The sequence below is a fragment of the Lampetra fluviatilis genome, chromosome 2 (genome assembly GCF_964198595.1).
Source record: "Lampetra fluviatilis chromosome 2, kcLamFluv1.1, whole genome shotgun sequence".
NCBI classification, from domain to species: domain Eukaryota; kingdom Metazoa; phylum Chordata; class Hyperoartia; order Petromyzontiformes; family Petromyzontidae; genus Lampetra; species Lampetra fluviatilis.
Genome location: NC_136276.1, coordinates 315,559 through 328,119, shown reverse-complemented (window position 1 = coordinate 328,119; position 12,561 = coordinate 315,559). Strand labels below are relative to the sequence as shown.

The window sequence follows — 12,561 nt, the reverse complement described above, 5'->3', positions numbered from 1 at the left end:
GGCCTGGGCTCTGGGTTGTTCGTCGTGCTTTCGGAGTCCCTGACCCTCTGCTCACGATCATTAAGGACTTTCATGATGGTGAGCGGGCCCGGGTAAAACTACTTGGCCGGGAGTCGGAGCCATTCCCTGTTCACCTTGGGGTACGACAGGGATGTCCTTTGGCTCCAACATTATTTAACATCTTTATCGACCACGTAGTTCGTGAAGCCTTTGATGGCTGTACCAGAAGAATTTCCATCTGGTACAGATACAATGGGAAGCTGATCGATGCCCGGGTGCGGTCAAGGGCTGATCTGGTAATTTCCGCTCACTCAGAGGAGGAGTTGGAGGCGCTGCTGCTGAAACTGGAGCATGCCACTAAGAGGTGGGGCCTTACCATTAGCCCCACCAAAACTAAGCACCTGCCTGGGTATTTTGTACCATCGGGCACTCCACCCCCACAACTCTCAATCAGTGCTGGGGAAGTTGTGGAGAGAGTGGAGAGTTTCCCATATCTGGGCAGTGTGCTCATGACCGGCTCTGGTTTGACAGCAGAGGTCTCACTCAGAATCAGTCGAACGGCATTATTTTTTCATCGGTTGCGTAACGCTGTGTGGAAGCTACCTGGTCTGTTTGGCTATGGTCATTCCCTCCCTTCTCTACGCTTGCGAAACGTGGACCCCCCTAATGGAGCATCTTCGCCGGTTGGAAACATTTAGGATGGCCTGCCTACGATTCATTCTGGGTTTAACCAGGCTGGATTGTGTGAGGAGCTCACAAATCCTTGAAAGATCTGGGCAAAGTCCCATCGGTGAGCTCCTCCAGCAGGCAAGGCTGCGTTGGCTGGGTCATGTAGCCCGCATGCCCAGGAACCGCATGCCCAAACAACTTCTGTTTCGCCGGATAGAGGGGGCTAAACTGGCGCGGCACGGGCTAGAGAAGAGATGGAGTGATGTGGTACAGGAGGATGTGGAGCTGAATGGACTGGGCAGTTGGAGGCAGTCGCTCTCCTATAACAACGGAGAGCGAAGGAGCGACGTTCACAACAACGAGCGGAGCGCCTTGTGGCTAAAGCACAGCAAGTTGGCACAGTAGGGGGCACAGGTGGTGCATCAGCCAGTCATCTCAGTCAGTCGACCCGTGGCACCTTGGTCTGCCCCGTGACCTCCTGCCAGCGGGCGTTCGACACTTCACGTGGCCTCAAGGTGCACATAGCCTGGCACAAGCGTCGTGGTGACGTCACCGCCACTTAGTGGCGAATGGCAGTTGTTGTTGTTCTGTCCAGTGGCTCAGTCTAACTCCGTGTGTAAACGGACGTGTGTACGTGTGTGTGCGTGTGAAACTGTGGGGAGCGGCACCGCAGTGATTATATGAACCGGTCCTAAGGCCTCTCCGAGGTCGACTCAGGCTCAAGCGAGTACCTGGTGCGGTGTGTAAACATCGCCACTGGGGAGACAGAGGCGGAGTGGTGCTGGCCACCCACCCCCTCGTGTGTCACACCTGCCTTTAATAATGCTCGCTAACAGCACTTGCTCTGACAGTATTTAAGGCTATACCGGGGATCTTTGTATTTGTCTGTTTTCCTGTGTGTGTGTGTGCGCGCGCCCGTGTGCAATGCACAAGGAAGTATTCTGTAGGACATGCGTGCGTGTCATCTAACGTGTGAATGTAAGAGCAAGGGGGAGGGGCTAATTCGCTTAGTTGCTGATTAGTGCGCGCGTGTGTATGTATGTATGTATGAAGTGCCTATGTACATATTTATGTTTGCGTGTCAATAGGAACTTGTCCATGCATGAATGGGTGTGTGTGCATATGCACGCACTGGTGTGTGTGCATATGCACGCACTGGTGTGCGAGAGACAGTGACGGGGGAAGGGACAGATGCTGCAGGGGTGGAACAGATTCGTTCTCACGACACAGTCGACAACACCAGCCATACACATAAGTATTATACCACCACCACCACCACCACAAACACCACCACCACCACCACCACCGCCACCAGCATTACCCCGGCTCTAGCTGCAGGGTTCTAGCTCCATGCCCAGCGGGTGGTATCTGTCGTCGTGCAACACCAGGCGACCCAGTCCGTACAGCAGTCGCGAGTACCAGTGGATGTGCGCGCTCCTCGCATCCAGCGCGCCGCTACAGTTGCCGGGGAACCGAGAGTCCCGACCGAGGAATCTGCTCTCCCCCTCCTCCTCCCCCTCCTCCTCCCCCTCCTCCTCCGCCTCCTCCTCTGGCGACTCGGTGACCCCGGGCGAGGCCGCCCGACCCAAGAGCCACTGCGCGGCCCTGGCGGCCGCGTGCGCCGCACGAAGAGGCGCGAAGGCGGCGTGGGCCCAGTCGTGCAGCTCCACCGCGGCGTAGCAGGAGGCGAGGAAGCCGTCCACGACCAGCGTGCCGTGAGCCGTGAGCGGGGCCCGCGAGCCCCACGCCTCCACCCAGCTTACGCGCTCCACGCGCGCGGCACGCAGACGCGCACCGCCATCGCGACCGCGACGATCCTCCTCCTCCTCCTCGTGATCGTCATCACCGGACGTCGTCACCTCGTCGCCGTCCAGCACGAACACGTGCATGCCCGGCCGCACCCTGCTGGCGAACACGGGCCTCGCGTGCCGCGGGTCGCTCGAGTTGGCGGCGAAGACGAGGTGCGCGGGGGTGACCAGGAGCGTGCGCGCAGGCGCCGCCGTCTTCACGGAGAGGAAGAGTCGCCGGCGGTGCGGTTCGTGGTCGAGGAAGAGGAGGAAGTCGCTGTAGACGGGGCGCGAACCGGGCCCCCTGGCCGCCAGGACGCGGTCTCCCGGCCGCAGGTCCCGGAGCCGCTTGGATCGGCCGCCCTCGACGAAGACGCGCGAGTCCCCGGGGAAGCAGCCCCCAGACTTTGCGGCGATCGAGTTCTCTGCAGGGACGGGAGACGGACACCCCCAGGGCAGGGGAGGGGTAAAGCGAGAGTTGTTGCGTTTAAGTGATAAACAGATGGAACGGTGGCGCAGTGATTAGCGCACTGCGATATGAACCTGGGACCCCATGGCCAATGGCTCGGGATGTTTGAACGCCAACCGCGCCCCCCCCCCCCCTCTCGCTTTCACCAAGCCGCTCTCACCGTCGTGGTGAAGTATGGTACAACCCCTACAACTAACACGGCGTGGAGGGGAAGTCTTTATCCAGCAGTGGCCTAACCAACTCTCCCGGTAGTGCCAGCGGAGTTCAAAACGGACGCAACGAGATCTTCAGCGTCCTTTTTGTCCCAGCAGACAAATCTGTTGGGAGCTCTCGCGTAACACAAAAGCAGCGCTTCCCGCGCGCCCCGTCGAGGGTTGACTTCTCTCAGCCCCCCCCCACACCCGCCCCCCACACCTAGTTGGGCGAGTGTCCAGCTCTGTCCGAGCGAACTTTCAGTTTGATTGACGACGGGGACCAACACTCTGACCCGAACGGCACGGATACAAGGGGCTTCGCAGATCGGTGCGCGGCGGCTTCTCCCGAGCTCCGCGCGCCGGGCGAACTCCCTCGCCTGGGGGTGACGCGGCACCCAGCAGCGCAGCCCACAGAGAGGAAGCGCAACGCTGAACTGGAACATAAAATCAACGTGAAATCTCTCGCCTCTTCGGTAGCAAACGTTGCTGCGGGCTGGAATTGATCAAGGAGACGGGGCCGTAAGGGAATGTTGGGATGGCAGCGGATAATGTCCCAAACGTGAAACGCGAGTTCGTTGGCGTTGTGGCTGATGGGTGCCACGTGTGGGGCGAACGCGGCAAGCGGCTAGCACGGAACCTCTGCCTGCATCGTACCCCCCTGCACCACCCGGCCTGCCTGCTGCACCACTCTGCCGTCCTCCCGGCACCGGCAGGGCTATGAAGGAATGCGCGGCCGTGTTTGTCTGCGAGACGCGCTCGCCGGACAGAGCACAGATTGTGCTGCGGCGCGGAGTGGGAGCGGAGAGGGGGGGGGACGCACACAAAACGGACTTGTGCTCGTGTGTACACAGCAATGAATGAGCGAACGAATCAGCAAATGAATGGGCGGATGAATGAATAAATTATTGTTATGTGCATACTCGCTGTGGTTGCGTAAGGGGGCTGCGCGTGACTCGTGATGCGCGCTCCGCGACGCAGCAGCAGTAGCTGCTGCGCAGCAGAACTCCACAGCGGGCATGGCCCGCCGCTTTCTACCGGCTACATCGTCACACTCCACGGCAGGCGAATTACTTGGTGCACCGGTGGTGGTGGGGATGGCATTTGTGGGTTTAGAGAATTGCAGCCGCGTGGAACTGCAGGCTCAACCTGCCCTGCGAGTGAAATCAATAAACCCCCGTGCTGTTATTTATTGGACACCAAATGAGAAGATGTCGGTGTTCGCAAGTTCCCAGCTACAACAATAAACTCAAATGCACTCATGCCAAACGGCAGCTGTCCATCCCTTCTGGAACATCGCGGACATCCACAGCGACCACGAACGTGGACATGCATGCGGAAATGTCGACATAGCACACGAACGGTTTGAATGGACAAAACCACACCCGACCGCCTTTGTCTCCTCATTGCTGGTTTATAACGACACTGGAATCTACGTTGGGAGCCGTGGCGCAGAGTATGTATGGTGAACGTCTTTCGCACCGTACGTGGCCAACCGTTCAAATCGGAGGTGCCGTGGTTTGCACACTGAGTGACGATCCTACCGAAGTTCGATTCCCGGCCTTGAACAACAACCGAATCTGTCGATTCTTTCTCCGAAGTCGACTCAGCCTTAAATGCGCACTTAGTACACTGCATGTATATAACAGCGCCAGAGAGACAAAGACGGCCAGGTAAGATTCCGTCTTGCCCACGCCACCCCTCGTGAACCCTCATGGCGTTCGCATGTTTGTAGATTTCAATCCTTTCATTTCCTAATTGTCAGTTACACTTTGTATTTATATAGCGACATGCGCGACGGCATCTTCATACGATGGCCAGAAAGACGTGGACATGTGTACGCGACATAGAGAGAGGGAGGGAGGGGCAGACGGACACCGGCAGAGGAGACGGGGGAGGTTGGTGAGCCGCGACTTGGACAGCGGCAGGCAGTCGGGAGCACGAGCGGCAGGGAGGAAAGTAGTTCCAGACAGTGGCGACAGCAGAGGAGAATGAGCGACCTCTCACTGAGCGGAGGTGGAATGAGGGTTTTAACAGCAAGTTGTGAGAGGGCGGAGATGGGAGAGCGCGTAGAGGGGAGGCGAGTGAGAGAGGCGAGAGGGAGGAGAGTCCGTGTGTGTGTGTCTGTGTGTGTGTGTCTGTGTATGTGTCTGTGTATGTGTCTGTGCGTGTGTGTGTGTGTCGACACGAACTCTCACGCCGAGTCGTCACTAATCGCTCCTTTCAACTCGGCATGCAAACAAACTCACTCCACAGACTCTGAATACATCGACGGCAAGTAAATAAATAAACATGGCGACAGAAAGGGGGGGGGGCAGGCATCCCCCTCCTCGTTTGCTCAGGTGCGAAATTCCCTCCTCCTGCGAATCGCTCCGGCTCCCACCCCCTCTGCTCCCACCCCCTCTGCTCCCACCCCTCTGCTCCCACCCCCTCTGCCCCCACCCCCTCTGCTCTCACCCCCTCTGCCCCCACCCCCTCTGCTCCCACCCCTCCGCCCCCACCCCCTCTGCCCCCACCCCCTCTGCCCCCACCCCCTCTGCTCCCACCCCCTCTGCCCCCACCCCCTCTGCCCCCACCCCCTCTGCCCCCACCCCCTCTGCTCCCACCCCCTCCGCCCCCACCCCCTCTGCCCCCACCCCCTCTGCCCCCACCCCCTCTGCTCCCACCCCCTCCGCCCCCACCCCCTCTGCCCCCACCCCCTCTGCCCCCACCCCCTCTGCTCTCACCCCCTCTGCCCCCACCCCCTCTGCTCCCACCCCTCCGCCCCCACCCCCTCTGCTCCCACCCCCTCTGCTCCCACCCCTCTGCTCCCAACCCCTCAGCCTCCACCCCCTCTGCTCCCACCCCTCTGCCCCCACCCCCTCTGCCCCCACCCCCTCTGCTCCCACCCCTCCGCCCCCACCCCCTCTGCCCCCACCCCCTCTGCCCCCACCCCCTCCTCCAGCTCCCACCAACCCCCTCCACTGTCGCCGCCGTCTCCCCGCTTATCGATGAACCCCCAATTAGCACCCAACTCGCCTCACCGTGCAGCTCATTGAATACACCACGTGTGTGTGTAATTGAACATTTAATATACGTGTATGATTTCTTATTGTGTGTGAAGGATTGAAAATTACATGTGTGCGTATAATTGAAAACCATGTGTATGTGTGCAATTTAATATGACGTGTGTATGACGATGCTGCTGCTACTGCTGGTAATGCTCCTGCTGCTGGTGACGATGATGCCGCTGCTGGCGACGATGACAATGCTGATGATGGTGGCGCTGGTGACGATGATGCCGCCGCCGCTGATGCTGGTGCTCGCTCACCGGCCTTGACGGAGCAGTGCACGTGCGCCTTGGACTCGTAGTAGACCCAGTCGAATCCCGCCTCGGCCGCCAGGCGCGCCAGCATGCCGTACTTGGCGCGCTCGCGGTCCGACGTGGTGATGTCCACGGCGCGCCCCTCGTAGTGCAGCGACTCGTCCGAGTGGTGGCCGTCCTCGTCCCAGCCCTCGGTCACGCGCAGCTTCACGCCGGGCCACTGGTTCATCACCGAGATGGCGAGCGAGTTGAGCCGGTCCTTGCAGCGCTGCCAAAGGGTGGAACGAGGAGGTCGATCGGCCGAAACGTCGAGATTTTGCTCCCCTTAATGATCAGGGTCGGGATGGAATCATATGACTTCCTGTATATTAGTCGAGATGGTTATGTGTGTAGGATTGATTGGTTAACACCTCGCCACCGCGGCATCTGTAGCACGAGTCACGGGCCAGGGGTGTTGATACTTTGCGTACGGAAATCAGTTCCCATTGCGCTCGTGTCGATACGCGTAACGACCCGACAGAGCACAGCGCCATGGAAGCGCGTGTCGGCCCGCGCTGTCGGTCACCGGCGTCAAGGTGAGCGCTGGACGTCCGCGGCAGCGCGCCCCGCTGTGAGAGAGGCGCTCGCAAGAGAGGCTCGGAGAGTCGCGCAGATCCCATTGCGCGGAGTCGCCCTCGTGGCTGTTGGTGCGAGTCGCTCTGTCGGATGAACTCGCAATCGACCCTCAGCCTCTGCCCGACGGGTTAGATAAGTTGCTCATGCGCGGCCGCTTCGTTCATCAGATACAACAATGAATTGTGTTTAAAACCACGCTCAAGTGAGTCATGATGCCGCTTGAGAGACGACGCAGCGAGACAACGCGCTACGTGGCCAGCGAGTGACCGCGACTTGGAGTCGCGGCTTCTCATCAACGTCGCTGCCCTCGTGCGGGGCGCTGTGCACGCGTGGGACGCGACTGGCTGCGTGCCTGGGCCGTCTCGAGCACCTGTGCAGGTACATCGTGAAGACGGGCCATTGTCCGAAACGTCGTCTGACGTACTTGTATTGAAGACCACAACGTGTTGAGTGTCGATGTAAATAGATCGTCATAGCGGTGGCGCAGCGGTTATCGTGCCGGGCGAGGAGCCCGGCGGCCACTCGACGTTCGAGTCTGGTTTGTCTGATTGCCGATAGACGCGACCACTGTGGAGACGGAGCGATGAGATCGGAGTCGACGATATAGGAGAGAGACAGACGGACCAGAGCGGCGCTGGATCGTTCGGGATGTCGCTGGGGGGGTGGGGGTGGGGGGCTGCAGCCAGCAGTGGATAGACAAATGGCTAATTACGATGACAACTCGTGTTGTTTTGGTGATACTTGTAGTCAATGAGAACCGGGCGGAAACCATCAAATCGCTGCCCTCGGAAACCCGCTTTAATCGCGGGCGGCCTCACCCCGGGTTCGAACCCAGGCTCCCAGCGGCGTCGGCCGTGACCCCTGATCCACTCGGCCACCTCGACAGGAAGGGGGTCGTTTTAGTCGCCCAGAGGGGGTCTCGGTGCGTAGGGCCAGCCCCCCGCGAGGCGACTTGGCAGGCACGAGGGGGAAGCGGCGGGGAGGCTTCCAGGCCATTAAGTCCGTGACACGAGACGCTAATCGGTTGTCTCGCCGTGAGCCCGCCCCGTGCTCGCGAGGCCGATTTCGCGCATCGCTGAGCGCTGCTCTGGAGGCGTTCAGTGGCGCGTGCCGGGCGGGCGAAACGATCTCCCTCCCTCTCTCTCCCTCCCTCTCTCCTCGTCGTCTGTATCTCTCCCTGTGTCCCTCTCCCTGCGTGTGCGTCTCTTCTCTCTCTCTCCTGCTGACTCTCTCCCTGTGTGCGCGTGTCGCTGTGTGTCTCCTCGATCTCTGACTGTGCGTGTCTCTTTTGTTGTCTGTGCGCGTCTCTCTCCCCGGGTGTGTATGTGTCTTTCTCTCATTGCCTCTTTTTTGTCCCTCCGTGTCTCTCTCTCGATCTCATACCTCTCTCCTCCCTCTTTCCTTCCTTGCTGCTCTCTGTCGTGTTTGTTCACCGATGAGTTCGACCCTTGAGTATGCGCCTCTGCGTCTGTCTCCGTCTTTCAATGTCTTTATTTATGTTGTGAAATTAGTAACAGTAAGATCAATGCGAGTTAGAAATTAATGTACCCAGGCAAGCCTCACTGAGTCTCAACACCGCTTTTACAGGAGGGTCCGCTACATTGGGATGTCTGGCCAATTACATAGTGTTTAGCAAGTTGAATAAATGTGTAATTGTACACATCTCCTTCCCGAACATTAAAAACACCGCCCGTCAGAGTTCTGACGAACAGCCGAAGTGCACCATCACCACCATCACCACCATCACCGCCTCAATGAGAGATGATCCCTGAGACTGGTGAACGACAAACATCGTCACGCTTCCCTGCACTCGGAGTCCTTCGCAGGAACCCATCATCCCAGAACAGAGCCCGCCTACAAAGAACGAGCTCCCGTACTGATAGAGACGATAATGGACACCCGATTTATCATAAACACAACGAGATATGATGCATCCACTGCTGGATGAAGGCCTCCCCATGTCGTCGCCATCCCTCCCAGTCTGGCGAAGACCCCCCGGTCTCACCCATGTTTACAGTCCATCTCATCGCTCCATCTCATCGCTCCATCTCATCGCTCCATCTCATCGCTCCATCTCCACGGCGATCGCCCTCTTGGGTGCGTTTCTCTCGATTTATTCGGCTCTTACTCCATCGCCACACTCTTCTATCGGTCATCATCATGATCATCATCCCTTCGAGCGACGCGTTCTGCTCAAAGCCACTCAACGTGTCGCCTCTGATCTCCGTTTGTTCCCGAATCGACGCGTTCCTCTTCCCGTCTCTCGGTGCCATTCCTAGCGTGGGTCGCGGTAAGGGGTGGCTCGGTGCCCTCCAGGTTCCTGGCACACAAAGCCAAACTCTCACTCTTCAGATAACTACTCAACCATCTCAAGGCAGCAGGATCCTCCTGAAAAGGAGTCTTCGGAGTCAGTGAAGGTTTTGTGGGAAAGGGGAATTATTTTATCATTACAAAAATGCGTGTGACTCCCTCTCTACACACGTCCATCTCCTGGATTGCCAGGGTATGATGACGGTACAGCAAGCGGGTTCATTGTGATCTCGATTCCATCTGTACGAGGATTGGGTGTGAATATTCCCTCGCACGCATTCGTGTCCTCTGGTTACTTCGCGTTCCTCCACAGAGCTGGGCAGATATCGCAACTTAGCAGCACGAGACTTGGGCAACTGTTGGCCCACGTTCTGGCTACCTTCCTTCCCGCCTCTGCGTTACAAATTCTACAGCAGCAATTTGAGAAGAAATTTGTATGAAAGATGTCACTATACAACACAAAAACTATATACACACATCTTTATGTTGGGTACATACATTTTAATTTTGGATAGAGGCATCTTCAAGTTGGATATAAACATCTTCAAGTTGGATAGAGACGTGGGAGTAACCACACCTTACTTCACCACCCCGACCCAGCCGACCGACTAACTGCGGAGTGCCCACGTGTAGCCCTGCTGGGTGGACACAGGCGGAAAGAGATCCGTCGTGGCGGTGTCTATTAGGGAGAAGCAGCCTCTGTCGGTTACAATTAGAAGTTAGTGGCCTCTGACGGTCTCACAGTGGAGCCGCCACATTTCCATGGTGCAATATTCGGCTATTATATCATTCATTTGTCGATGGCCTCTCTAGCTCTCGAATATGAAGAAGGATCATTGTCGGAAACGTCGCCGATTAAATATATTTATTTTACATTTTATGTTCGCATTGTCATTGACGAATGCGTTCATTACTTGAGAGGGGTAAGATTTGAGCCAACGCTCACAGGTGCACACGTGCACAGACAAAGACGAACACCCCCTCGTATCGCCGTCACAGACTGTTGGGGCAAGTTCTGTTAGCGAGTAGCACCTGTGAAGGTCGGTACAGTGCACCACGAGGAGGTGGGTGGCTAGTACCGCGCCCGGCCGCCTTTGTCTTACTAGTGGCAATGTTCACAAACCGCAACCAAGTATTCATTTGAGGCTGAGTCGACCTAGGGGAGACCCATGACCGGTTGAGTTAATCGTCACTGGCGATGGGCGTGAGCGGGAATCACTCACTCACAGTGAACCCAGTACTTCCATGTGCCATGCCCTGGCTTTGCGGGAGAAGGCAGTACAGCAAGTGCGAACTTAATCTCCACCTGTGCTTCCATCTGCACAGGGATAGAGTGTTACCCCCTCGCACGCGCGGGTTCTCTTTGGGTGCTCCGGCCTGCTCGCACGTGCGTAAACACGCTCATCATTAATTGGCTGGAAACATATAAACATAAACTCCTAAATGTAGCAGGACCCTCCTGAAAAAGTGTCCTTAGACTCAGTGTGGTTCTTCTCGATCGACAGAAAGATTAATGCATTGTATTATTGTTTGCCTCCCGTGGAGTGCGACGCTAAAGCCGATAGAAAGCGCCGGGCGAACGAGGCTCGCCCTGACTTGCCCGCACGGCACTGGTCCCGGGATCTACCAGCAGTAGCAGCAGCAGCATCATCAGCAGCAGCAGCAGCAACAACATCAGCAACAACAGCAGCAACAACAGCAGCAGCAACAGCAGCAGCATCATCATCAGCAGCATCATCAGCAGCAGTAGCAGCAGCAGCATCATCATCATCAGCAGCAGTAGCAGCAGCAGCAACATCATCATCATCAGCAGCAGCATCATCAGCAGCAGTAGCAGCAGTAGCATCATCATCAGCAGCAGCAGCAGCATCACAAACAGCAGCAGCAGTAGCAGCAACAACAGCAGCAGCAACAACAGCAGCATCATCATCAGCATGTCGACGAGCCAGCAGCGAAGGTGACCCTCTCACCTGCGTCATGAGGCGGTCTGCGCCCGTGTTCTCCTCGTCCTTGAAGATGATGTCGGGGTTGTAGTTGGGCGTCAGCTCCTTAAAGCGCTCGGAGCCGCGCGCGATCTTCCCCTCGTAGCGGCCGCTCGCGCCCAGCGTCTTCTCCGCCACGTTGGGCACGAACTGCTTGTAGGCGAGCGGCGTCAGCTTGCGCGGCTGGCGACGGCGCCCGTACGTGCGGCCGGGTCCGCAGGCGCGGGACGGAGTAACGGCGAGTGAGCAGATGAGAGCGGCGAGGAGGAGCACGCGGGTTCCACTCAGCATCATGACGACGGTGATGAGGATGATGAGGATGATGATGAGGATGATGATAACAGCGGTGCGGCGACCTTCGGGGCCAGTGCTGTGTGTGTGTCTCTCTCTTGCCTGCTGCTGTGTGTGTCTCTCTGTCTATCTCACCCGGCGTGTCCCTTCCCTTCCCCGCGTGTCTCTCCGCGTGTTATCCCAGTCTCGCGGTGTGCGTGTGTCTGCCTCTCTCCGCCTGAGTCGTATCGGCGCCTGTGTGCGTGCACGAGTCTGCGTGTCGCTCCGTTCCTCTGCGGCTCTGCCGGTGCCTCTCTCCTCCTCTGCCTCTCTCGCTCTCACTCACGTTCTGGTCGCGTCCTGGTCACTTTCTAGTCTTGCCAGTCTCCGCCCGCAGACCCCGAAAGACGCGGGGGGGAGGGGGTGACGTGGGGGCGGGGGGAAGGTGGGTGGGGTGTGTGGGGGGAGCGAGGATGTGGAGGATGGAAGTGGAGGATGGATGTGTGGTGGCAAGGCGGGCGGGGCGGGGTGGGGGCCGTGGAGGAATGGCTTGCTGGCTGTGTGGCGAGGGCTGTGGAGTCGTCAGAGGTGAGGTTGGTGATGATGGCTAGGACCTCGCAGGGGAGAGCGCAAGGTGGGAGAACGAGCGGAGAGAGAAAGCAGAGAGAAGGGCACGGGGAGAGAGGGCGCCATCGACGGCGATGATTGCCGCTTCTGCAACAGAGCCCACCAACGACTCCTCTTCTTATAAGTATATATACCAGACACATTGACAACAACTATATCTATATACACAAACACATATATACACCAGCGCCATTCGCCACTCAGTGGCGGTGACGTCACCACGGCGCTTGTGCCAGGCTATGTGCACTTAAGGCCACGTGAAATGTCCAACGCCTGCGGTCAGGATGTCTCTCTGTGTGTATATACACACACATATATATACAGAGACAAGCCAAAG

General features: G+C 58.0%; 1 protein-coding gene across 1 annotated transcript; it reads right to left on the bottom strand.

Moving 5' to 3' along the window:
- Nucleotides 1-1,997: 1,997 nt before the first annotated feature.
- Nucleotides 1,998-11,931, bottom strand: LOC144937521 (sonic hedgehog protein-like). The gene is made up of 3 exons (XM_078864767.1): nucleotides 11,316-11,931; nucleotides 6,427-6,688; nucleotides 1,998-2,881 (listed from the first exon to the last, which is right to left on the bottom strand). The coding sequence occupies exons 1-3, from the start codon at nucleotides 11,619-11,621 to the stop codon at nucleotides 1,998-2,000; spliced, it is 1,452 nt and encodes a 483-aa protein (XP_078720893.1). The 5' UTR covers nucleotides 11,622-11,931.
- Between the last annotated feature and the right edge of the window lie 630 nt (nucleotides 11,932-12,561).